The 25,858-nt window shown below is 47.1% G+C and overlaps 1 protein-coding gene and 1 long non-coding RNA gene across 9 annotated transcripts in view; both read left to right on the forward strand.

Moving 5' to 3' along the window:
• Positions 1 to 25,858, forward strand: part of TNRC6B (trinucleotide repeat containing adaptor 6B) — a 287,810-nt gene that overhangs the window by 124,995 nt on the left and 136,957 nt on the right. The window contains exon 1 of one of the 8 annotated variants that reach the window (XM_070052958.1): positions 18,541 to 18,798. The exons of 6 other annotated variants lie outside the window; for them this stretch is intronic. In XM_070052958.1, the coding sequence (XP_069909059.1) occupies positions 18,794 to 18,798 (5 nt within the window). In that variant the 5' untranslated portion in view covers positions 18,541 to 18,793. Of the gene's footprint in view, positions 1 to 18,540; positions 18,799 to 25,858 lie in introns of those variants that run through there. One more of the 8 variants, XM_051834077.2, reaches the window with a different exon arrangement.
• LOC138844443 (uncharacterized) lies at positions 13,188 to 15,340 on the forward strand. Its single transcript, XR_011380291.1, has 2 exons — positions 13,188 to 13,442; positions 14,246 to 15,340. It is a non-coding gene; the product is annotated as an uncharacterized lncRNA (long non-coding RNA).

A 25,858-nucleotide genomic window follows, 5' to 3' on the forward strand; every position in this document is an offset into this window, starting at 1 on the left:
ATCGGGATGTATTATGTTAAATAAAGAGCAATATTGAGAGGTTTAGAACATCTGATTTTAGTGCTGGTGTTTGGCGTAATGGGTAAGGTGCTCTTTGGGATGCCCACAGTATATTGGAGGGCCTGGGTTCAGGTCCTGGCTTACCTCTCAGTCCTAGCTTCCTGCTAATGTGCACCCCTGGAGGGTAGCAGGTAATGGCTCCAGCAGCTGGGTCTCTTCCACTCACATGGGAGGCATGGGTTGAGTTCCCTGCTTCTGACTTGGACCTAGCCCAGCCCCAGCTGTTGAGGGTATTTGGGGAGTGAATCAGTAGATGGGAGATATCTCACTCTCTTGTTCACTCTCTCTCTAACTTTCAAATAAATAAAAATATCTTCAATAAAATATTTATTTGAAAGTTAGAGAGAGAGAGAGTGAACAAGAGAGTGAGATATCTTCCATCTGCTGGCTTATTCCCCAGATGGCTGCAATGGCCAGGGCTGGGCCGGGCCAAAACCAGGAGCCAGGAGCTTCATCCAGGTCTCCCAGCTGGCTGCATGGGAGCCCAAGCTCTTGGTCCATCTTCTGCTGCTTTTTCCAGGCCACGAGCACGTTCGCAGGGAGCAGATACTTTAAAAAAAATGACTTTAGTACAAAAGGATTTTAAAATCATGCATAGGTTTTTTTCTTTTCTTTTCTTTTCTTTTCTTTTCTTTTCTTTCTTTCTTTCTTTCTTTCTTTCTTTCTTTTTTTTTTTTTGTTAAAGATTTATTTATTTATTTGAAAGTCAGAGTTACACACAGAGAGAAGGAAAGGCAGATAGAGAGAGAGGTCTTCCATCCGCTGGTTCACTCCACAATTGGCCACAACGGCCGGAGTTGTGCCGATCAGGAGCTAGGAGCTTCCTCTGGGTCTCCCACGCAGGTGCAGGGCCCAAGGACTTGAGCCATCTTCTACTGCTATCCCAGGCCATAGCAGAGAGCTGGATCAGCAGTGGAGCATCATGGGATGCTGGCATTGCAGTCGGTGGCTTTACCCACTAAGCCACTGCGCTGGCCCCAGTTATTTCATAATATACATGTTCCATGAACATTTTGAAGATTCCTCATCTAGGAATTGACAAAATTATCAATCGTAAAAATTCTAGCAACAATTCATGAAAAAGAGACACTGTCTATAAAATACATTATGAGAGTTAAAATTATTTATTTTTTCAATTTATTGGAAAGACAGAGAGATCTCTTCATTTGCTGGTTCGCTCTCCAGATGTTCGCAACAGTTGAGGCTAGACCTGGCTGAAGCCAGGAGCTAGGAAGTCAGTCCTGGTCTCACCCCTGAGTGACAAAGACCCAACTGCTTCAGCCACCATCTGCTGCCCCTAGGGTGCGCATTAGCTGGAGCTGAGAATCTGGAGCTGATGGGGTTCAGTGCAAGCATTCGGATACAAGATGGGGCATCCTCCCGCATCGTGCCACTGCATCAAATGCCTGCCCTGACTTAATTTTTAAATTCTGTTTTTCTGTGAACTTTTTTGAAGTCCTTTATATATTTCTGTATTTCTACTCCTTTAGAGTACCATCTTACTCCCCCGGGGGCATCTGTTCATAGGTTTCTTGGGGGACCTGTGAGGAAATCAAGGCATTGAAGATGACATTACAATGGGGGCCAGTGCTGTGGTGTTGCAGGTAAAGCCGTTGTCTGTGGTGCCGGCATCCAATATGGGTGCTGGTTCTAGTCCCAGGTGCTCCACTTCCAATCCAGCTCTCTGCTAATGCGCTTTGGAAAGCAGCAGAGGAGGCCAAGTGCTTGAGGCCCTGCACCCACGTGGGAAATGCAGATAAAGCTTCTGGCTCCTGACGTGCCCCTGGCTGTTGCAGCCATTAGGGGAGTAAACCAGCAGATGGAAGATCTCTCTCCCTCTCTCTCTCTCCATCTCCCCCTCTCTCTGTATCTCTGCCTTTCAAATAAATAAATAAATACTTAAAAAATAAAATAAATCACGCTACGTGGGTGAGCCAGAGAGGAGTGATCTGTGGACGACCAGCGCTGTGTGGCTCTGTGCTCAGGTGTTGCTTGGGAATGCCTCAGCGCTTACCTCTGACTAAATTCTCTGCTTTCTGATTGTGTTCTTCCTAACTTGAATGTCTAGTTATAAAGCACCCTCTTCTTCTCTGAATTATTAATTATGCAGACCTTTCCTTTTTTAAAGATTTATTGTTTGTAAGGCGCAGTTCCAAAGAGAGAGGGAGCAAGTAAGTAAGTGAAAGAGAGATTGAGGTCTTCCATCTGCTGGTTCACTCCACAAATGGCTGCAGCAGCAGGGGTTGGGCCAGGCTGAAGCCAGGAACCCTGAACTCCATCTGGATCTCCCACGTGGGCATAGGCACCCAAGCACTTGAGCCATCTTCCACTGCTTCCCCAGGCCACAGCAGAGAGCTGGATCGGAAGAGGAGCAGCTGGGGTTGGAACTGGCACCCATATGGTATGCCAGCACCACAGGCAGAGGCTTAGCCCTCCACCTCACAGCACTGGCCCCCAGACCTTCCTTTTTTTTTTTTTTTTTTTTTTTTGGTGTCAAAGACAATCTTTTAATTTCATTTTCTGCAGACCTTTAGAAGCGTTCTTGCAGAGAAGTAGCAGAATATGCGTTGTTAAGATCACAGATCCTGTCCTGTCAGACCTTCAGGACCTATCTGTCATGCCTGCCCAGTCGCCCTCTCCAGGCCTCAGTTGGCTCATCTGTATAGTGGGCACATGGGTGGCATTTGGAAGGGACCCAGCACTGTCCTCAGCGAGCAGCCTGGAGCTGTGGAGTGGCTGCTGCCGCCGGACAGCCAGGTGGTGACTTGTGTGTTACCTTTCACGCTCCCACTGCTTCAGGGTGGGATCTCCCTCAGGCCTAGAACACAGCGCCGCTCGGCTGATGGACTCCCACTCGCCTACTGTGGCTGCCGACCGTGGGCCAGGTGCACACAGTCCTCCTAGGCAGAGGCTGAGGTAGAGGCTCAGGGAAGTGAATGCCTGCCTGGGAGTGCGGAGCTGGCCAGGGCCGAGCCGACTCTCACCAGATGCCACCTCCAGCTTCCTGGTGCAAGGCCCGGTTCCCCAAAGCAGGCAAGAATTGGGGCCTGGCAGTCAGGGCTATGGGAGCTCAGGCGGTGTGAGGTTTGGGAGGTGGTTGGGGGAGGAGGAAGAAGCAGAGGAGCTGGATGCAGTCAGGGAAGACTGCCTGGAGGAGGAAGGGTGGGCCAGGCTTCGAGAGAAGAGGAGAGTGTGATGCTGCTCAGGAGGGTGTTTGAGTGAGACAGGCCACTGGCTGGGTACGTGGCGGGGCCGGTGTGAGGAGGCCTGGGGAGGAGGAAGTGGCCCAGGCTGCTGGCCTCTTGATGGAAGCTGCTGCCCTCAGCCTGCCCCGGCCCCCCGCCCCGACCTTCCTTAAGTCCTGTGTTTGCCCTTATCTTATCTTTATTTCTGCCTTCTAGTTCCGTCTTCTATTTCTGTCTGCATCAGACTCATATAACTTAATATTTATTCTCCCCAAATCTCTACAGTAAAGATAGCCCTTTTTCTTTTTTTTTCTTTTTCCCACTTCCCTCCTTCCTTCCATCCCTCCCTCCTTCCTTCCTTCCTTCTTTCCTTCCCTTTTCAATTTATAGATTTGAAAGAGGGAGTAACAAAGAGAAAGGGAGAGGGAGAGAGAGAGATTCCATTTGCTGATTCGCTTCCCAAATGCCCTTGACAGCTGGGACTGGGCCAGGCTGAAGCCAGGACCAGGGCCTCCCACAAGAGAAGCAGGAATTCAGATGCTGAAGCCGTCATCTGCGGCTTCCCAGACACGTTAGCAGGGAGCTGGATCAGAAGTGGAGGTGCTGGGTGAGAGGTGGGTGTCCCAAGTTGTAGCTTAACCACAGCTGCTCCCCTTGTTTCATTTTAACCACTCTCTTTCCTTCTTTTTATTCACAGAAATTTTATGTATATATGCATTTGAAAGGCAGATAGATAGATACAGAGGGACAGAGAGAAATTTTCCATCTTGTGGTTCATTCCCCAAATGCTCACAATAGCCAGGACAAGGCAAGCCTGAAGCCAGGATCCTGGAATTCTCGTGGGTCTCCACGCGGATGGCACAGACTCAAGTACCTGAGCTTCTTCTGCTGCCTCTTGAGGTGTGCGTTAGCAGTAAGCTGGATCGGAAGTGGAACCAGCACTGAGTCCAGGGCTCCCAGAGGAGATGTGGTTATCTTGTCTGCTGCACAGATACCCAACCTTGATCATTCCGTTTACCCTGCAGCTTGTTGGGAACCCTGTCCTGAGTGTTCAGCAACAAACACTGCGCAGGGGCAGGTGTGTGGCCTGGTGATTGGGACGTAGGTGTAAGATGCTTGTATCTTGTTTTGCAGTACCTGGTCTTGATACCTGCCTCTGGCTCCTGACTCCAGCTACCTGCTAACGCAGACCTGGAGAGGTGACAGTGATGGCTCAAGTGACTGAGCTACTGCCACCAACCTGGGAGACCAGGGTTGAGTTTCTTGCTCCTGGTTCCAGCCTGAACCAATCCTTGTCATTGTGGACACTGAGGAGTCAATCAACTGATAGGAGATCTTTGTCTGTCTCTCTTTCTGCCTATCAGATAAAAAGAAAACGAATGAAAAACACCCTCAGGCAGTTCTCTATAAATACAGAAAAACTGAAAATATTTCGAGATCACAAATTGTATAGATAATCATCTTCAAAACACAGAGTGGTATTTGGTCATGGGAAAGGTCTTTTTTTTTTTTTTTTTTTTTTTTTTTAATAACATTTTATTCTGGGGGCTGGTGTTGTGGCATAGAGGGTTAAGCCTCTGCCTGCAACGCCAGCATCCCATATAGGCGCTGGTTCAAGTCCCAGCCACTCCACTTCCAACTCGCTCCCTGCTGATGGACCCTAGGGAAGCAGCAGAAGGTGGCCCAACTGCTTGAGCCCCTGCCATCCATGTGAGAGATGCAAAAGAAGCTCCTAGCTTCTGAATTCAGCCTGGCCCAGCCCTGGCCATTGCGGCCATTTGGGGAGTGAACCAGTGGTTGAAAGATCTCTCTCTCTCTCTCTTTTTCTCTCTCCCTCCATTCCTCCCTCCCTCATTCCCTCTTTTTCTCTGTAACTATGCCTTTCAAGTACGTGAAATGAACCTTAAAAAAAATTTTTATTCTGTTTATTCTGCCATCAGGTTTTCTTCAGTTTTTTCCTCCCTTTGAGCCATTAAAATATGGACATGTGAATCAGATTTATTAAGAAGTACCAAATTGAACTTTCTGTAAACTCAAATCATTATTTCACAGTAGTAAGCTGGACATTAAAAGACTATTTGGCTTTTCTATACAATCTTTTCACATTTTGAGGTGGAGAGAGGAAATTAGTTTTATTTTCAAATTAGTTGGTGTTTTCAAAATGCTACAAGGACATTCAGTAGATGATAGTTTATGCTCATGGAATTCTTGCTGCTGGGAATTTTAGTAAAAAGCCATCAATATTTTATGCTAGGTCTTTGGGAAACTTTGAGTTGCTAATAAATTTTCTAATTTGCATTGAAGTTACTTTAAAAAAAATCCTGTGAGGACATCTTTTTTCCCCCAGCTGTCTCAGAATCATAATGAATAAGTTCTGAATTCTATTTTCTGAGGTTTTTCTTGGATGCCTAGGTTATGGATTAATTTCAGTAAGAGTAACTTCAATACCTGTGTGACTCACAGTGACTCCAAATGACATGGGTTGCTCTACATGCTAAAGTGGTGACTTTTACTTGATAGATAGATAGATAGATAGATGTTTTGTTTTGCTTTGTTTTGTTAAAGAAGGTGATGAGGGTAGCCACAGGCCAACCATACAAGTGGGGCTAAGGTGAGGGGGGGGGCTGCCTTTTTTTTTTTAAAGATTTATTTATTTATTTGAACTACAGAGTCGCAGAGAGAGAGAGAGAGAGAGCGAGAGAGAGAGAGAGAGAGGTCTTCCATCTGCTGGTTCACTCCCCAATGTTCACTTCTACAATGGCCAGAGCTGCACCTATCTGAAGCCACGAGATTCTTTTTGGGTCTCCCACGTGGGTGCAGGGCCCAAGCATTCAGGCCATCTTCTACTGCTTTCTTAGGCCATAGCAGAGAGCTGGATTGGAAGTGGAGCAGCTGGGACTCGAACTGGTGCCCACTGGGATGCCAGCACTGCAGGCGGCGGCTTTACCCACTACGCCACAGCGCCGACCCCTATTTATATTTTATTTTATTTTTTTTAGAGGCAAAGAGAGAGGTCCCCTTTAGCTGGTTCACTCTCTGAATACCAGGTACTGGGCCAGGCTGAAGCTGGGAGCCAGGAACACAATCCAGGTCTCTATCATGGGCGGCCAGAACCCACTGACTTGAGCCATCATCATTGCCTCCCAGGGTCTGCACTGGCTGGAGGCTGGAGGCTGGAGGCTGGAGTCCAGAGCCGGCATTCCCATGGGACATCGGCATTTTAACTGCTAGGCTAATGCTTGCTGCATAAGGTGGTGGCTTTTAAACAGCACCGAATGGGGGGACCTTGCAGCACTCTTATTTTAATAAAAGTCTTACTTATTTTGTTTATATTTTACTTATGGAAAAATAATAAGTCTTTATGGAAAAACTGAATGAAAGGCATGATTTATTTATCCTGTTGTTCTTGAATGGTGTTCTAAGACTTCCTTTTTGGAGATTTTATTGTTCTTTAGTTGTCAAAGGTTTTGAGATCTTCAGAATATTAAGTAACAATGGGTAAAGCAGCACTTGTCCTGGGCCTGCGTTGAGGTCTTGATGCCAGCCTCACACATCTGGGTGAGCAGCTGCTGTGCTTCTAATCCATCTCCTAATGTGCCTGGGAAGCACCTACAAGTGCCTGGGCCCCTGCCATCCACGCGGGAGACCCGAAGGTCCAGGCTCCTGGCTTTGGCCTGGCCCAGCCCTGGTTGTGGCAGTCATTTGGGGAGTGTACCTACAGAGGGAAGCTCTCAGTATAGGATGTGGGCATCTCAGTAGTATCTTAACCACTGTGCCAAGTGGATTCTCTGAGTCTGACTTTTAATTCTGTGCTTCTCTGAATATGTTCCAACACACTGATTTTATCCCTTTCTCCTGCGACAGCATCCCTGTCTGCAAGCCGAGTCTGAGTCTTCCCTTTGCTTCTGAGGGCATCCACAAGATACCCATGGCCCCTGCTGTATTTTTATGTTGTTCACAGGGTCTTCCTGCCTATGCCTGTGGCTGTCCTTAAGGCCTTCCAGTTATGTCTGTCCTGCTTTCAGAATTCTGTTGCCCTAGAGGCCTTATTCTGGCCAGGAGAAAATTCAAATTTTGTGGGAATGCTTTTTAAGAAAAAAAAAAATAATTTCAAATACAAAATTAGGTTCAGAAATAAATATTTTTAAAAATTCACTGGCATGTCCATGTAGACATTATATACTGATCAGATCAGGGTAATTAGCATATCCGTTACCTTAAACATTTATGTGCTGTTAGAACATTCCAAAGCCTGTCTTCTTGCTATGTGAAGTATGCCACGCGCTATTGCTGTGTGTAGTCACCCTATCTGGTGGATAGGACACCAGAACTGATTTCTGCAGTCTGGCCTAGCACTGTAGTAGTCTCTCTAGTAACCATTGCCAACCTCTCCCCATCTCTTTTTCCCTGTTTCCAGCCTGAGAGGCAGAAAGAGAGAGCAAGAGAGTGAGAGACACGCAGAGAGAGACATTCTGCTGTTTGCTGGTTCACTCCTAAAATGCCCACAACAGCCAGGGCTGGGCTGGGCAGAAGTACAGGAGCCAGGAGCTCCATCGTGGTCTCACACTTGCTGGCAGGAGCCCCTGTTCTTGGAAGCTGGATTGAAAGCAAAGCAGCTGGGAATTGAACCAGGAAAAATATCAGCGTTACAAGCCATGGCTTAAACTACTGTGCCACAATACTGGGACTCAAGTGTTTTTCATATATGCGCCGTAAGATTGAGGCTTCACTCACTCTTGTACATTGATGCGTCTTAAATACTCTCTGAACTGACATGTTCACTCATATCAAGGTGTAGTCTGCCTCTGCATATTTCTGTCAGGATGCAGAGTGAGTTGACTCCTTAACCTTTTGAACGCAGGAAGATTAATAGTATCTCAACCCAAAATAATGTGTCCCCAATGTAAGTTGCCATAGGAGATGTCCAAAATGCTTGCAGCTACTCTAACTTCACTGACACGAGGGGACCACATAACAGGGGGAAAAGGTTGGGGTTGAAAGAGGCTGTGGTCTTAAGAATCTGGCTTAAGACTGTGATGGAAACACCTTCGTTATAGTCATTTATGGTGTGGGTGTTGGGTGCTGCTGCTTAGCCACTGCTTGGGCTGCCCACATCCCAGACTGCAGTGCACAGATTCAAGCCCATTCTCCCATACTTCCTGCTGATGCACACCCCATAAATCTCATGTATTTGGGTTCCTGCCCCATATGTGGGGGACCTGGATTGAGTTCCTGTCTCCTGACTTCACCTGGCCCAGCCCCGTTTTGTACATTTGTGGAATGAACCAGCAAATTGAAGATCTCTCCCTCTCTCCTTCTGCCCTGCCTCTGCCTTTCAAGTAGGAAAATGGAATCATAATGTAAAATTATTTATTTATTTTTAAAGATTTATTTATTTATTTGAAAGGCAGAGTTATAGAGAGGCAGAAGCACAGAGAGAGAGGGGCCTTCCATCCACTGGTTCCCTCCTGAAATGGCCTCAATGGCCAGAGCTGGGCCACTCTGAGGCCAGGAGCCAGGAGCTTCTTCTGGGTCTCCCATGTGTGGGTACAGGGGACCAAGGACTTGGGCCATCTTCTGCTGCTTTCCTAGGCCATAGCAGAGAGCTGGATCAGAAGTGGAGCAGCAAGGACTCGAACCAGCACCCATAATGGGATGCCAGCACTGCAGGTGGCAGCTTTACCTGCTATGCCACAGCACTGGCCCCAATAATTTTTTTAAACGAATCATTTAGAACAAAATTGGAGGACTCACACATGCTATTTTTTTACCTTATTAGCAAGCAAGAGTAATCAAACTAATGTAGTACTGGCATAAGCACAGACAAGTAAACCAGTGGAATAGACCAGAAATAAACCTTCACATACGTAGTCAAATGATTTTAGACAAGTGTCAAGACCACTTAGTGGGAAGCTGACAGTCTCTTCAACGTCTGTTACTGGGAAAACATGCACGAGAATGACATGAAGAGATGGGCATTTGGCATAGTGGTTAACCCCGGTTAGGATACTCGAGTGCCGTATTGGAATACTATTAGGGTCCTGGCTCCACTCCTCATTCCAGCTTATTGCTGATGTGTACCTTGGAGGCAGCAGATGATGGCTCAAGTAGCTGGGGCCCTGCCACTCCTGGGAAGACCCTGATTGACTTCCTGGCCCAACCCTGGCTGTTGTGGACATCTGGGGAGTAAACTGGTGTATGAAGTACCCCCATCCCTGTCTCTGCCTCTCCCTCCCTTTCTCCTCTCCCTTCCCCTCTCCCTTCCCCCATCACTTTGCCTTTCAAATACATAAATAAATAAATCTTTAAAAAAATGCAGTAAGATATAACCTCATATCCACTGGGATGGCTCCTGTTTTAAAAACAAAATTTAGGGCCGGCGCCGTGGCTCAATAGGCTAATCCTCCACCTTGCGGCGCTGGCACACCGGGTTCTAGTCCCGGTTGGGGCGCCAGATTCTGTCCCGGTTGCCCCTCTTCCAGGCCAGCTCTCTGCTATGGCCAGGGAGTGCAGTGGAGGATGGCCCAGGTGCTTGGGCCCTGCACCCCATGGGAGACCAGGAAAAGCACCTGGATCCTGGCTCCTGCCATCGGATCAGCGCGGTGCTCCAGCTGCAACGGCGGCCATTGGAGGGTGAACCAACGGCAAAGGAAGACCTTTCTCTCTGTCTCTCTCTCTCACTGTCCACTCTGTCTGTCAAAAATAAAAAAAAAAAAATAAAAACAAAATTTAAAAGACCCACAAGCAAAAAGTAACAAGTACTGGCAAGGATATGGAGAATTGGAATCCTTTTGCGTCATTTGATGGGACTAAAATGTTGTAACTGCTATGGAAACAGTATGGAGTTTTCTCAAAAGATTAAAATTAACTATCATTTGATTCAGCAGTTCTGCTTCTGGGTAGACAGCCAAAAGAATTGAAAGCAGGGTCTTGAAGAGATATGTACAACCATGTTTGTAATGGCATGATTCATCAGAGAGAGCTAGAAGTGACCTACGTGAGCTAGAAGTGACCTACGTACGTGATTACCGACAGGTGAATGGGTAAACACAGTATGGCATATATACGCAATGGAATATTATGCAGCCTTGAACAGGAAGGAAAGCCGGTCACAGGTATGACGTTGTCAAAGCTGGAGGGCTTTGTGCCAAGTGAAGCAAGTCCCTCAGAAAAGAGATACTTCGTATTTGGAATTGTGGAGACAGAAAGTGGAACGGCAGTTTCCAGGGGCCAGAGGAAGAGGGAAAAATGGGAGTTGGTGTTGGGGGGGGGGGGGTACAGGGTTTCACATTTGCAGATGAGAAAGCTCCGGAAGCTCTCGAGATCTATGTCAGAATAATGTGGATGTACTTGAGACAACTGAGCTGCTGTTCACTTGCGAGTGGTTACGATGGCAAATCTTACAATGCATGTTTTCTTTTACCACAATAAAACGTTTAAATAAGGCGGGGATCGGGTGGCATTGTGACACAGTGGGTTAAGCCACTGCCTACAGTGCTGGCTTCCTCCACTTCTGATCCAGCTCCCTGCTGACGCACTTGGGAATGCAGCAGAGGACAGCCCAAGCGCGTAGGCCCCTGCACCCACATGGGAGACGTGGATGAAGCTCCTGGCTCCTGTTTTCAGACTGGCCCAGCTCCAGCTGTTGCCATTTGGGAACCAGCGGATGAAAGACCGTTCTCTCTCTCTTTAACTCTGCCTTTCAAATAAATAAAATAAATCTTTAGAAAAAATAATTTTTTTTAAAAAAAGCACTATGCGGTGGTGATTTAGCTTGCTATTTGAGACGTCCATAGTGCACAGCAGAGTGCCGGGGTTTGACACCTGGCTCTGCCTCCTCACTCCAGCTTCCTGCAGATGCACATCCTGGGAGGCAGCTCGAGTGACTGGCTTCCCGCCATCCCTGTAGGGGACCTGGATTGAGTTCTTGGTCCCCAGCATACACAGAGCATAGAGTCTAACTTGGCCTGGGCTACTAAGGAAGCCTTGCTCCATAAGCAAATTTGACTTTTGAGTTTGGTTCTAAAGAGTTTGAGAGTTTTAAAAAATGTTCCTAAAAGGTCTGCAGGCGTTGTAACTCCCAAATGAGTAGAAAACACGACCAATGTAAATGTTCACATTTCCAGCTATAACCCAGAGAGTATTGGATTCAAGTGGCAGTGGTGGTTCCAGGATGGTTCTGGCTGCTCTTTGTACTTCTGCCCCAGCTGGGGGTGGGAGTACTGGAGACACTCAGCTCTCACACACACATTTTTCATGCCAGCCGTCCCAGTTGCTGTGGTTTGGTAGGTAACGAAGTGGGTACAACTCAGAAAGCCTTTGCCTTTCTTAGCCTCTGCACATGGCAAACTCCCACTCTGAGAGTCAGCTCAGAATCTCACCTCCTCTGTGAAACTGTTCTGACTGCCAGCAGTTAGTCCCTTGTTTTCCCGTAGCATAACCATGTTATGTCTCTGTTTTACTTCTATCGGAACAGCTATCCCATGCTATAGTTTAATTATGGGTTTATATGACTTGCTGCCTCCAAGGTATTCATAATCATTTTTTTATGTCCTCCTGGTCCAGGTTCTAGCATGGTATCTCAGATAGTAGTTCTTGACTTCATGAATGAATGATGACCAGAGTTCTTATTTCTGAATGAACTGACTGGCCTACCATATCTCATGGTTCCAGATTGCATTCTTTAACAAGGATCAGTTATCTCGCAGTGCAAATGCATTGTGTTCCTATCTGCTTTTCTCTACTTCTGCTGCTCTCACTGGGCCTGCATCTAAATAGCAGCAGGTGCTTTCTGCTTTCTGAACCCCTGCCTTCCCTCTTGGTCTTCTAAGTGTATTCTTCCTGCAGAAGCCAAGATGAACTTCTGGAAACACAAATCTGATCCTGTCTCTTCCAAAGTGGCTGTCAGAGATGCTTAGTGTGCTTACCTTTGGAGGTTTTGAAGATTTTGTCCCGTGCTGTAAGAAACGCACTTGCAGGGGCCAGTGTTTGGCTCGGTGGTTGGGAAGCCCTCGTCCTACACAGATTACCTGGTTTTGAGTCCCGAGTTTGGAGTGCTCCTAACCAGCTCCCTGCTCACGTGCACTCTGGGAGGCAGCAGGTGGTGGCTCAAGTGCTGTGTCCCTGCCCCCCCCCCCCCACCGGGGGGGAGACCTGGATGGAGCTCCAGGCTCCTGGCTCCTGCCTGGCCCAGCCCTGGTTGTTGCCGGCATTTGGGGATAGCAGATCTCCCTGTCTAATTCTCTCTGCCTTTTCAAATAAAAAATTTTTTTTGAAAGATACATTCCATATTAAATATGTGGTTTTCTCTATTTTTATTATCACATTTTAAAATAATGTTGATAATTTTGTTTCTGAAATTCTTTGGTTATAAGTAACTGGTTAATTCATAATTACCTAAGATTTCTTAATAGTGAACATATTTAAGAATCTTTGTACAGTGAGAATTATTTTCAAATGTAATGAAATTTTGTATGTACTAATTGAACAATGAAAGAAATTGCTGGGTGGTTATATTTCTTTTTTTTAAATATTTATTTATTTTACTTGAAAGTAACAGTTACACAGAGAGAAGAGAGGCAGAGAGAGAGAGAGAGGGAGAGGGAGAGGGAGAGGGAGAGGTCTTCCATCCACTGGTTCACTCCCCAGATGGCCGCAACAGCTTGAGCTGTGCCAATCAGGAGCCAGGAGCTTTCTCCGGGTCTCCCACATGGGTGCAGGGGCCCAAAGACTTGGGCCATATTCTACTGATTTCTCAGGCCATAACAGAGAGCTGGATCAGAAGTAGAGCAGCGGGGTCTCGAACCAGCGCCTATATTGGATGCTGGCACCTCATGCGGCAGCTCTACCCGCTACGCCACAGCACCAGCCCCGGGTGGTTATATTTCAAAAATATTTAGCATTTGTTAAGTTTTATGGTTATAATTTTCTTTCTTTTTTCAGGTCCTAAACATTTTCTTAGGCGCCCATTGCTGATGTTAAGAGTGACCAGTAGGTGGTACGGTGCTGGTCACCTTCCTGCCTGAAATCCTGTATGTGACCTTGATCTGATAATTACACAGTGTACACACGTGTTGGGATGCCCCACTGTGCCCCGTAAACACAGACGATCACTGTTTGTCAGTCATAAACAGAACCAGACCTTGTCTGTGACTGCACTTTCTCTGAATGAAATCCTCACCTTGGCTGCAGGACTCGGTATGTTCAGTGCCTCCTGCCTCTTAAGGCTCATCTTGTACCCCTGCCCCCTGCCCCCACGTGTCCTGGCCTCCTGTCCCTTGGCCAGTCAGGCAGTTGCTTTTCAACTCTGTGTAAAGATTTTTTTTTTTTAATTTTTTTTTTTTGACAGGCAGAGTGGACAGTGAGAGAGAGAGACAGAGAGAAAGGTCTTCCTTTGCCGTTGGTTCACCCTCCAATGGCCGCTGCAGCCAGCGTGCTGCGGCAGGCATACCGCGCTGAACCGATGGCAGGAGCCAGGTGCTTCTCCTGGTCTCCCATGGGGTGCAGGGCCCAAGGACTTGGGCCATCCTCCACTGCACTCCCGGGCCACAGCAGAGAGTTGGCCTGGAAGAGGGGCAACCGGGACAGAATCCGGCGCCCCGACCGGGACTAGAACCCGGTGTGCCGGCGCCATAGGTGGAGGATTAGCCTAGTGAGCCGCTGCGCCGGCATAAGATTTATTTATTTACTTACTTATTTGAGAGGCAGAGAGAGAGAGATGTCCATCTGCTGGTTCATTTCCCGAATGGCCCCAACAACCAGATCTGGGTCACCCTGAAGCGAGGAGTGAAGAACCCTGGGTCTCCCACGTGGATAGGAGAGGCCCAAGCACTTGGGGCTTCTTCCACTGGTTCCCCGGGCACATTGGCAGGGAGCTGGATGCTGGCACCATTTCAGTGAGAGGTGGCTTAACCTGGTGCCTTGTGGCGTTAGCTCCGGCTTAAGTTTTGCTCCTGAGAAAGCTTCCGTAACTACCCCTCAGTGGTTCTGTTTCCCTTCAGGTTGTCCATCTTCTCCCTGAGGACGTTAGCGCCCTGTGGATGAGACCTCTGGCTTCCTGCTGTATCCGTGGCACTTTTCACAGAAATGGACACAGAAAGCACTCAGTACACATTTGCTGAGCCAGTGAAGAGCTGTATTAGTTGATAATTTAACCATCCTTGCATTGGTGTAACCATCTATGTATTGCTGGTTTAAACCCTGCATAGTTGTTTTTTTTTTATTTTATTTTTAATTTTATTTATTTATTTATTTATTTATTTATTTGACAGGCAGAGTGGACAGAGAGAGAGAGACAGAGAGAAAGGTCTTCTTTTACCATTGGCTAACCCCCCAATGGCCGCTGCGGCCGGCGCACCGCACTGATCCGAAGCCAGGAGCCAGGTGCTTCTCCTGGTCTCCCATGCGGGTGCAGGGCCCAAGGACTTGGGTCATCCTCCACTGCACTCCTGGGCCATAGCAGAGAGTTGGACTGGAAGAGGAGCAACCAGGACAGAATCCGGTGCTCTGACCGGGACTAGAACCTGGTGTGCTGGCGCTGCAGGTGGAGGATTAGCCTATTGAGTCATGGCACCGGCCCTTTTTTTTTTTTTAATTTTTTTGCATAGTTGTTAATTATCCTCTGGAAACTGCTAAATTGTATTTGCTAAGATTTTATATAGGATTTTTGCATGTATGTTTGCAAGTGAAGATTGGCCAATCTCTAGTTTCATTTTCTGTACCATTTCAGTCTTTAAGGGTATCAGGAATGTGATAGCCTCATTGAAGAAATTAGGAAGCTTTGACATCTATCCTCATAAATTCTGGAACATTAGAGCTATCATAAAATTTATCTGTTCAGTAGCAATTTGGTAGGATTCACCCAGAAAACTACTTGGGCCTTATGTAGGTTGTAGTGGCTAGTTCTTTATCTTACAAATTTCTGCGATAGCTTGTTTTTTCTCTAATTTTGCTGGATTTCTCTAAATTTGCTGATTTTTGTCATTTCTGTTTTCCTCAACTATCATTTTGTTCAACCTGCAAGTTTTTCAACATACGTGTAATTCTCACATAATTTAGCTCAATTCTAATAAAGCTGTGGTTGTAATATCCCCCTTCTCAGCCTGATGTTCACTTATGACTTTCCTCTTTTTTTCTTTCCTGTATTTTCTAAAGGTTTATCTATTATTATTTTAAAACAAAAAACAGATTTTGGTTTATTGATCTAGTATACTTTGAGAGGAGGCTATTGTATATTTATGCTTTTATCACTGTTAATTTCTTTTCTGATTGTTATTTTTTAGATGAAAAAACTTAATTATTCAAAAAGAGTGACAGAGAGAAAGTGAGAAATAGAGAGATCTGTATTCTAACTGCTTTCACTCCCTCAGTGGCTGTGACAGCCAGGATTGGGCCACATTGAAGCCTGGAGCCAGGAACTCAGTCCAGGTTTCCTACATGGATGGCAGGGACCCAACTCCATGAGCCTTCACCCGCTGCCTCCCAGGGTGCACATACGCGGGAAGCTGGAACCAGGAGTGGAGCCAGGCAGAGGCAGAGGCACTGTGATATGGGATGTAGGAGTTTCAAGTGCCAGGCCACACACCTACCCCAGAGGCAGCAGCTTTGAGAAATAAGAAAGATTTTAGATTTCTTTGCAAAGTAAAGAGAAAGACAGAGAGAGAGAGAGAGAGAGAGAAAGGGAGAACTTCCACCTCCATTTATTGGTTCACTCTCCTAATGCCCACAACAGCCAGGGTTGGGTCAGAATGAAGCCAAGAGGTGGGAACTCCATCCAGGTCTCCATGTGGTCACAGGAACCCACGTACTTCAGCCTTCGCTTGTTACCCGCCCAGGGTGTGTATAAGCAAGAAGCTGGAATCAGGAGCAGAGCTGATGCTTGAGCCCAGGCCCCAGGCATTCCAGTAAGGGAGGCAGGTGGCCTGAGTGGTGTCCTAACTCCTATTCCAATTGTCTGCCCCAAGTTAATATTTCTTACGACTTCATAGCCTTACCTTGTAGTAATATAATTTCTAACATTGTCTAATTGTTAATAAATAAGTACAATAAATGTATCACAAAGCCCAGTGTGTCTGGAAACAGGGAAAAATGGTATACTAGGGAGCTTCAAAAAATTCATGGAAAATCTGAAATATTTTAGTTCCATTTTCCATGAACTTTTTGAAATCCCCTTGTATTTAATGTTCTTGTTCTTTAAGGTGAACATTGAACTACTTGCCTTCAGTTTAGTTATTGCAAACACACAAAAATGATGTCTAGAGGTTGGAGAAAAAGTATTGAACATATTGTTTGAAAATAGAACCAATATTTTACTTTAAAGTGTCCCCGCTTTTTCATGCAGCTTGCTACTTAACACAAAGCAACACATGTAAACATCTGTACAGTAATAATACACACTGGGGAGTGGAGGCTTAGCAGAATTCAGTTTCGTAAAGAAATCGTGTCCGTCACAGATGAAAGCAGGGCAGCCGTGCGGTCTCCATGCATTTTAACACACTGAGCATGCCTCACGTAAGTCAGTTTCCGTAACTCATCTGGAAGGTATTGGGAGGATAAAAATAGGTGAAATGTTCAGAATTTCCATCCTAGGAGTTTCCTGCTTTTGCCTACATTTCGATTGTCAGCCCAGGGCCTGACCGTTCCACTCAGTGCTGTGCAGACAGTAGAAGCATTTTGTGCCACGAGCACCCAGCTGCCAGATAGCTTGGGCATTGGCTGCCTCCTGCCTGAGACAGCGCCTTTCCTGTTCTCTGGGAGTGGAAACAGCAAAGTAGGAAGATTGTATCAAGAGCCAGGAGCCAGGGCAACAAACGTGTGGGATCTGGAAGGCACTCACACGATCCTTTTCAAGGGACGTGGGGTCCATCCGTTCCCTGCCGACTGGCACCATCAGCCAGAGAAGGAGAAGCGCACCGTGAACCCACCTTTCCCGATCTACAGAGGGCAGGGAACGTGGTGTCACGGGGCCGGCACCCTTGCTCACTCACGCAGTCCTGAAAAGCGCTGGGTGGATGTGTGTGTGGGAACTCGGTGACTTCCCTTCCCCGACGTCCTGTGTTTGGGTGGCAGGTGTCCTCCTCTTCAGCTCAGCCCTTCCTTCAGGTAGTCACCTGCGGGTGGGGCTGCAAGCGGGGCCCCGCCGAGTAGAAGACAGCCTACGTGTGCTGGATCAGAGCAGCATTCCGTGGGCTCCCTACAGATTATACTCCTAGGAAGAAGAAGTGGCTCAGGGTGTCAGGGGCGTGTTTCACTGGAAGGCCCGGTCTAGACTGGGAGGGTCAGATAGCGCTGCCAGGGGAGTGGCTGACTTTTGAGATGGGCAGGATAAGGCAGACAGAACGTCTGAGGCTACGAGAAGCCAAGTGCAGAGTTTTAGAGCTGAAAGAAACCAAAGATACCATCTCAAAGCGATAAGCCCACACCCTACAGACCAGAGACCTGAGACCCGGAGGTCAGGGGCCCACCTCTAGCCCTGGAGCCACATTTGCTGTTGGCCACGGGGCTGAGGTTCTCAGGTGGGCAGGAATAAGGAGCCCATGAGAAGGAGGGGCTCAAGGTGGTGGGAACCAGGCAGGTCTTAATTAAGTGCAAGCCGCGGTCAGCTGCAGGGCTGCTTCCTCAGGTGGGGGAGGGGATGCAAGCTGACTCAGGCCTGCCGGGGACTGTTTGCAGGGCTGTAGCAGTGGAGCTTTTATTTGGGTCTGGGGGAGGAGCTGCAAGCACACACACACTCGGGAAACAATGCGGTCTGAGCTCAGGATTGGGAAACCCGCACTTGTTCCTCTGCCGGCTGGCTGTGTTTGGGACGTCACGGAGTCTCTGACTCGGCCTGCGGTTTACACTTGGGTGCAGTTCCTGTCGTCCTTTTCCGTGCATTTCATCGAGGAGCTTGCTAGAGACCAGTTGTGCCCTTTATTTCACCTTAATCTTTAAAAATCTAAGGCTCCTGTTTGGATAGAGCTTTGCTTAAGCCCCCTTTAGGAGCAGTTTGCCAGCCTGTGCTTGCCCAAACGGCAAGAGAATAACCAGCAAGCAAGCCAAGATCAGATCGAGGATCTGCAAGAATCGTTAGCAACTGAGCAGATTTCAATAAACCAATAAAGGTTTTTCTATTTTGTTCATCTGTTACCCTTGTGCTGTTGCCACTTTCACATGCAGTGTCTGTAGGCGGAGAGTATGAGATAGCAGCGTTTCACAGATGAAAGTGAGCGGAAAAGGGCCGCTTCCCCTTTAAGGCAGCTTCACCACCCCCCAGCTCCCTCCCCTTTCCTGATTGACAAACCTACCCGAAGTCACGTGATCCGCCTCTATTTGAAGGTCACAAAAAGCTGCTTCCTTTAGAGACAGAGGGGGAGAGAGAGAGCAAGAGGGAGAGTGAGTGAGAGAGAGTTACTTCAAGCCAAAATGGCCGACAGAGTCTCTGCTGGTTTCTGAATATTTAAAATACAAAAAAACAGACAGACAAAAAGAATTCATTTTTTGGATCTTTTTTCATTTCCATTTCTACCTTGTATGCCTCAATTTGCTGGATTTAAGCACTGCTGCACTTTATGAGGTTGGTAAATATTTTCAATTTTTTTAAACCAATTGATGTATATGGGTCTTGTCTAACCGTTCTCACTGGTGGTGTTGCAAATCGACATTTGTCGAGCGTGGAGGCTGGCTTCAGACATTTCGTGAATCTGTGTGAATCAGACCCGTGATGTACTTCTGGTTTGGCATTTTAGAAATGGAGAAGACTTGGTAAAATATTTAAATTTTGAAGTGGTTTAATTGCACTTTTAATTTCTATGCAGATTTTCACCATCGTTTCTACCTTGCAAATACATGAAACAGCGAGTAATTGGAAATGTGATATTTAGAGAGAGGGTTTTTTAAAAAACACAGACCTCCCCCTCCCCCTTTAAATCTGCTGCAAAAATTTGCATAAATATAAATGGGTTTGCATTCTCTCGGCTGTGAAGGCCGACAAAGGATTTGGGAGGGCAAGCCCCAGAACGGGAAAGCCTTTTAAAAAAAAAAAAAAATAGGGCTATTCTTCCTCGAGAGATATAAAACTTTAAGACCTGGTGCATTTTAAACCTCAGGCTGGGGGCAAGCGAACGCCGGGAGGTTTGGGGTTTGTGGAGTCCCCCGTCTGAGAACCTCCGGGGCAGTCTGTGGTCGCCCCTCGCCTTCCTGCGCGCGCTCACCCGCGCTGGGGCTCCGTGTGCGTGCTCAGATGTGCAGCCAGATGCACTTTTATTTTGATCGTGGTGTCCACCAAATGGTGGGACTGTCTTGTAAACACGGTGTTTCGACGGTCCCAGCAGCCATGCACCCCATCTGGGAACGATTTCTTCATCGTTTCTCCCCATAGACTGGCCTCCTCCATGTCTCAGGAAATAAAATTTGTGCTTAGTTTTGTATGGATGAATAATAATTCGGCTTTTCCACACCAATTCAGCGTGGCTATGTGTGTGTTTGCCAGTTGTCAGCCTTGCATCCATCGGGAAGTGGTCACTTGGGGTCATAGAAACCAGTAGCCTCCTGTGTGATTGTGCGTAGCCCCTGGAGGTGTGCGGTGCCTGAAGTTAAATTCCATTACTCCTAACACAGGGTTCTGGAAGCCCCAGAGCAGGGAGGAAAGAAAGCTGAAAACTTGCTTCCTGCGAGCCGCCTCCCCCTGTGGTGTGAGAGTGTGATGTAATGCCTCCCCGTCTGGGGGGCTGCGGGCGCTGCACTGGGATGTAGCAGGCACGTCGCCCCCTCTCTGGGCAGATGCCCCCTCCTCCGCGCGGCCCTGGCTCCGAGGGGCCCTGTTTTCTTTTCTCCCTCCCTCCCTCCCTCTCTTTTTTTTTTTTTTTTTTTTTTCCCTAATTTGTATCCTGATTTGTGCCTGGCATATTGGCATGAGAAAGGGACTGTTCTTGTAAGTCTGTTACAAAGTATAGTTTAGAAAAAGGCTTGTGAGATATGCAAATAGGTTGAATTGTCATAGTCCTGTCTTTAGACATGTGGACTTGGATTACAGCTAATTAAGCATAAATGGAATAATTTTGATCAGAAAGAGAGCAGTGGTTTTTGTTGTTTCCTTTTTAATTAATCTAATTATGAGATGCTTGCTTGGTCTGAAAGTGTTAAAAAAATAAAATGGAAAAAATGTTGGACCATCTTGAAAATTTGACAGTCTGGGAGAGGGTGTGTGGTGCTTTCAAAAGCTGTATTCACTGTTAAAATGGATTGGCCTCTTGTGCTGGAAATGGCCTGGTTCTTTAGGCCGATTGTGTGTAGATGAAGGGACTTTCACGCTGATTTAACCAGAAGACTTGGCATCTGAATACATAAAGATAATTAAAGTCTTCTGTCTCCACAGAGCAAGTGTTTTATTATTTTTTTTTAATTAATGTTGTTGTTATATTAGTAATGGTCAGAAGTAGAGAAGTGACTGTTGAGATTCAGTGCAAATTTTTTTGGTGATGTGAATTCAGCTTTTGTGTAAGAGGTTTAGAAACAGTACAGGAAAGAGGTAATCTGGAGCAGATTTGTGTCTCCAGTTTTTTTATGACTTGAATCTAAAGAAAAAGATAGAAATTACCTTCTTGCATTGTGGTCGACCTAAGGAAAATTAGAGCTCTGACTTTTGTTGTTATTTTTTTTTCCCTGAAAATGAAAGCACCTATTTTGGGCTTCACTTGTGAGATGATTCATTCTACACCCATTTCCTAAGTTGGCCTCCCTGAGAACACCTAGGCTTTCCATGTTTTGCCGCTAGATTGTTTTTGTGGGCTGTGTAAACATGTGAATGGCAGGTTAATTCAGTTGCAGAGGGAGGAGGCAGAGCAGGGCGCCTGTTCTGGGCAGAAAGGGGGGTGATAGAATGAAGCAGAGCAGAAGGCCCTCTGGTCCCTTGAAGGGGAGGATAGATAAGACCTGGCTTCAGGGGTGGCGAGTTGTAGCCGCTCGGCTGCCATCTTGGATCTGAGTCCTGCAGAGCCGGCGTTGTGCTCACCCCACTGGCGCGATGCAGAAGCACAGAGACAGGACAGTGATAAGGCAGTGTGCACGCACGAGGGGTCCAGGCTGGGCCTTGTGCTGAAGTTTTCCTTCTGCTGGTTGTGTGAGATGAAGCTCTGAAAACTTCAGATGTGGCTGGTGTTAAGGACAGCCAAACCTAGAGGCATTAGAGCTTGCACACCGTGGTTTTACTTTTCAAAAATGAGACAGCGGGTGCAGAGGAAGTGTCTTAGTGGAGAAAGTGAGTATAATCCTTACTCAGGTGTCCCCCACCCGTGCATCCTTATGCTGTCTGTGATAGCTGGAATAATAAACCCTTCTAAACAACTCTGTGCTAAGAAACGTCATGTTCCCATCACTGAGACATCACAGAAATTGACAGCATCTATCAGAAATGTTATCTTAATTTTCAGTCTTGCCTCTTGATTTCCAGGAAGACAGCATTGGCATCCTGTGTACCTGGCACAGACGGCTCTACTGTTCACTTTGAATGGCCATTTGTTACTCTGTGGCTGCTAGGACAGTCCTTTAAAAATAAACTTCTGAAAACTGAAGCAGGGACTTCTCAGGCTTGTCCAGCCCTGCAGTGCTCTTTACTAGAGACACTGAAAGAGTGATAGGTGGCGACGGGGCCTCTCGGGGTCTGCAGAGCCGGCCAAGCAGGGCGAAGTCATCGGAGATGGGCTTCACCCTGCCCAGCTGCCCCAGGACTGAGAAAGTTTGGGGGGAACTTAATTTTTTAAGTCAAATTGTCTGGCATTGACTGTCTGCACTTCAAACTGGATGCGGCCCCCAGGCCACGCAGATGTCCTCAGGGACTCCCAATCTAGTGAGGTTGGTTAACAGATCATCTCAGTCGATGATGTGTGTGTGATATTACAGCAATTACCAGGCAGCAGAAGAAACCTGAGCGTCTTCGTAGGAGACCCCTTATTTAAAGAAGCCAAAGAGTTACCCCTTTATTAACTGTTATCGTTGTTTGGGTGTTAGACTGTGAGGGGAATTCAGGGTTGCTGACCGCTGGCTGGGGAGAAGGGAGGCACCTGCTGAGTGTTTCCCAGTGTTGTTCATGGATTTACACTAATCCCACTTCCCTCACCTGCTTCTTGTGATTAAGACTGGTGGCCTGGAAAAGGACTTAACCCATGATGGCCACATCGTTAGCACTGTCTCCTTCCTGCCTGCCTGCACCCCTCTTCACATATCACTCAGAGGCATTTATGCCTGACGTAGGTGCGGGGGAATCTGGGAATTAACTGTTGCTCTGAGAGCCACCTGGTTCCTCTGGAAACAGGGACAGTTCTCTCTGTGGTGTCTGTGTGACAAGCGCTTTGGGCTGTAGTTCTCTTTACTGATAACCAAGCAAGGAGTGTTAGTTTTTGCTTCTGGTAGTTCCATTTAAGGTTTGACATGATAGTTGCCTTATCTTTGTTATCTTTAGCTCTGCAACTCTCTCTTCAAAAACATCTTTTGAATTATCTCTGTGAACTTTGCAACACATTCAGAGTTACTCTGTTATATCCCTCAGCTTGACTTTTCTAAAATTTTTATTTGAGAAGCAAGCTCCCATCTGCCACTCACTTCCCAAATAAATGCTTGTGAAGGCCAGAACTGGGTTGGACTGAAGTCAGGAGCCAAGAACTCAATCCAGGTCTCCCACCTGGATCTTAAGGCAGCACTGTCTCAGAGGGTGTGCTGGAGACTAGAGCCACAGCCAGATGGTGAACGGGTGACTTAGCCACTAGAGCAAACAGTCCCTCGGTTTGCTTTTTTTTTTTTGACAGAGTGGACAGAGTGAGAGAGAGAGAGGAAGGTCTTCCTTCCATTGGTTCACCCCCAAAATGGCTGCCAGGAGCCAGGTGCTTCCTCCTGGTCTGCCATGGGGTGCAGGGCCCAAGCACTTGGGTCATCCTCCACTGCACTCCCTGGCCACAGCAGAGAGCTGGCCTGGAAGAGGGGCAACCAGGACAGAATCCAGCGCCCCAACCAGGACTAGAACCCAGGGTTCCGGTGCCACAGGTGGAGGATTAGCCTAGTGAGCCGCGGCGCCGGCCCCCTCGGTTTGCTTTTTAAATACCCCTTGATTGTGTCACTGTCTGAAATTATGTCATTTGTTTCCTTAGAACTGCGAGCAGAGGGCTTGCAGGAATAGGTACTTGGTGAAGTGTGCTTGAGGTAGCTGGGCAGATGTGAGGGAAGTGCGTTGTTGTGAAGCACGGAGGAAGTGTTGCACCCTAGGACTGGGCCCTGAGTGTTTCCCCCTCTGCAGTGTCTCCTTCTGTTGAATGAACCAGAAAGGCTTTTATGACCCCACAGAAGGCCGCCATTCTCGCCATTCTCTCGGCTCTGCCTGTGCCCGACTGGCAGGAGCAGAGCCAGGAGCTGGGCTGAGCCTTTCCATTACAGTCCTCACATTCCTATGGTCTGATGTCATCTCTCTACTCTCTAGTTTCCTTCAGGCTCTGCCTCTGGGACGTATCCACATTGGCTTGGCTGCTTTTCATACGTTTTGCATCGAAAGGTTCTCAGTTTCACATGCGCTGCTCTTGGAGTTTACCCCACAGAGAACACAGAATACAGTGTTCTTCCTTTTGGTGATTCTGTGCCCGCACATGTGAATTCTGTTTACTTAACCAAACAATAACTAGTTTTGACTCAAAAGATAAATTAAAATTTAGGTCAATTGCCCACTTTTCGCAGTGCTGTTGAATTAATATGGATGATGCAGAAATGGTTTTCATTCATTGACCTTGGAAATTGTTTTATAAAACCTCAGAGAATTATGGTCTGTTTACTCATTCATTCAGCAAATAATTAATTGTTGAATGCCTACTATATGCTAGGCATTGAACAAAGTACTAGCAAAGAACTATTATGAAGATCTGCTCCAAGCCCCATTGCTAAAGTTAGAATATAAATGGGAGGCGGCTGGCCAATTCTCAGGCTGTTGGATGATTACACAGAAAGGACACCTGACCTAAACAGAGGTAATAGCTCGTACAAAGTCCCTGAGGCAAGAGTGGAAATTGACATATTTGGGGACCAGCATATAGAGTAATTGGAGGTCCTCGGCCTATAATGTCTCCAAGGGAAGAAATAATCTGGAAAATAAAGAGGTGAAGCTGAAAAGCAAAAACCTAGCCAGAGCCAGAAAACTGAGTTCATGTGTGGAAGTCTACGCTGAGAACAGCTGACGAGTCTTAAGCATGAATGTCAGCATTCAGACTGGGATTTTCAAAAAATATTTTTTAAAGATTTATTTATTTATTTGAAAGAGTTACACAGAGAGGTGGAGAGGAACAGAGACAGAGAGAGAGAGAGGTCTTCCATCTTCCATCCACTGGTCCATTTCCCAGTTGGCTGTAGCATCTGGGAGCCAGAGGCTTCTTCCGGGTCTCCCACATGGGTGCAGGAGCCCAAAAACTTGGGCCATCTTCTGCTGCTTTCCCAGGCCACAGCAAAGAGCTGGATTGGAAGTGGAGCAGCCGTTACTCAAACCGGTGTCCATAAGGGATGCCAGCATGGCAGGCGGTGGCTTTACCTGCTATGCTATAGTGCCAGTCCCAATTTATTTATTTATTTGTTGGTTTACTTATTTGATAGGTAGAAAGTGTACAGTTTTTTCTGTCTTCTGGTTCACTCCTCAAATGCCTGCAATAGCTAAGCTGGGCAGGCTGAAGCCCAGAGCCAGGAACTCCATCCTGATCTCCTACATGAATGGCAGGGTCCAAGCGCTTGGGCCATTTTCTGCTGCCTTCCCAGGCACATTAGTAGGGATCTGCAACTGAGTGGGGGGTTGTGGCTTAGCGAGCAATGCCAGCATCCCACGGTTGCCGGTTTGTGTCCTGGCTGTTCCACTTCTGAGCAGTGGAGGAAAGGCAATGGAGCATGGCCCAAATGCTTGGGCCCCTGCCACCCACCTAGGAGACACAGATGAAGTTCCCGGCATCTGGGTTCAGCCTGGCTTATCACTGGCCATTGCGGTCACTTGGAGAGTGAACCAGCAGATGGAAGGTTTCTCTCTCTGACTTCCAGATAAAATTAAAAAAAAAAAAAAATAGAAGAAGTAGAGAAGTTGGGACTCAAACTAGTGTCCTTCTGCACCACAACAGCTGCCCTGAGATTGGATTTTTGAAAGACAACAGTAGTTGTGTTGTGGAGAGTGGCTGGGTGTTGAATATAAGACCAGCTGATATCGCAGTACTCTCAAGGGAGTCATGGCCTGAACTGACAGCAGAATTGAAAGAAGCGGGTAAACTGGAGACGTTAGGAAGCTATCACAGGACTGATCACTGAGAGTGAGAAGGCAGGGTTGGGGAAATTAGAAACTCACACCCGTGTCTCTGGCCTGGTCTGCTGGGAGGAATGGTGCTGCAGTTCCCTGAGTTACAGTCCGTTTAGATGAGGGACACATGTGGAGCTGACTTCATGAGGCCAGTGTTGGGAGTTACTCAATCTCGGGATATCCTGATGAAGAGCTGGAGTAGTTAGCAGTTCCAAGTTCACCAAGAGTTTCATTTTTCCATGTTTTCTTTGGTGAGATGTCCAAAGATGGCATTCCTACAGTGTGCAGTAAGGGGCTGCTGTCTTACAGAAAGATACGGCCATTGTATGCCCAC

This window comes from Oryctolagus cuniculus, chromosome 11 (assembly GCF_964237555.1).
Source record: "Oryctolagus cuniculus chromosome 11, mOryCun1.1, whole genome shotgun sequence".
Classification (NCBI taxonomy): Eukaryota; Metazoa; Chordata; class Mammalia; order Lagomorpha; family Leporidae; genus Oryctolagus; species Oryctolagus cuniculus.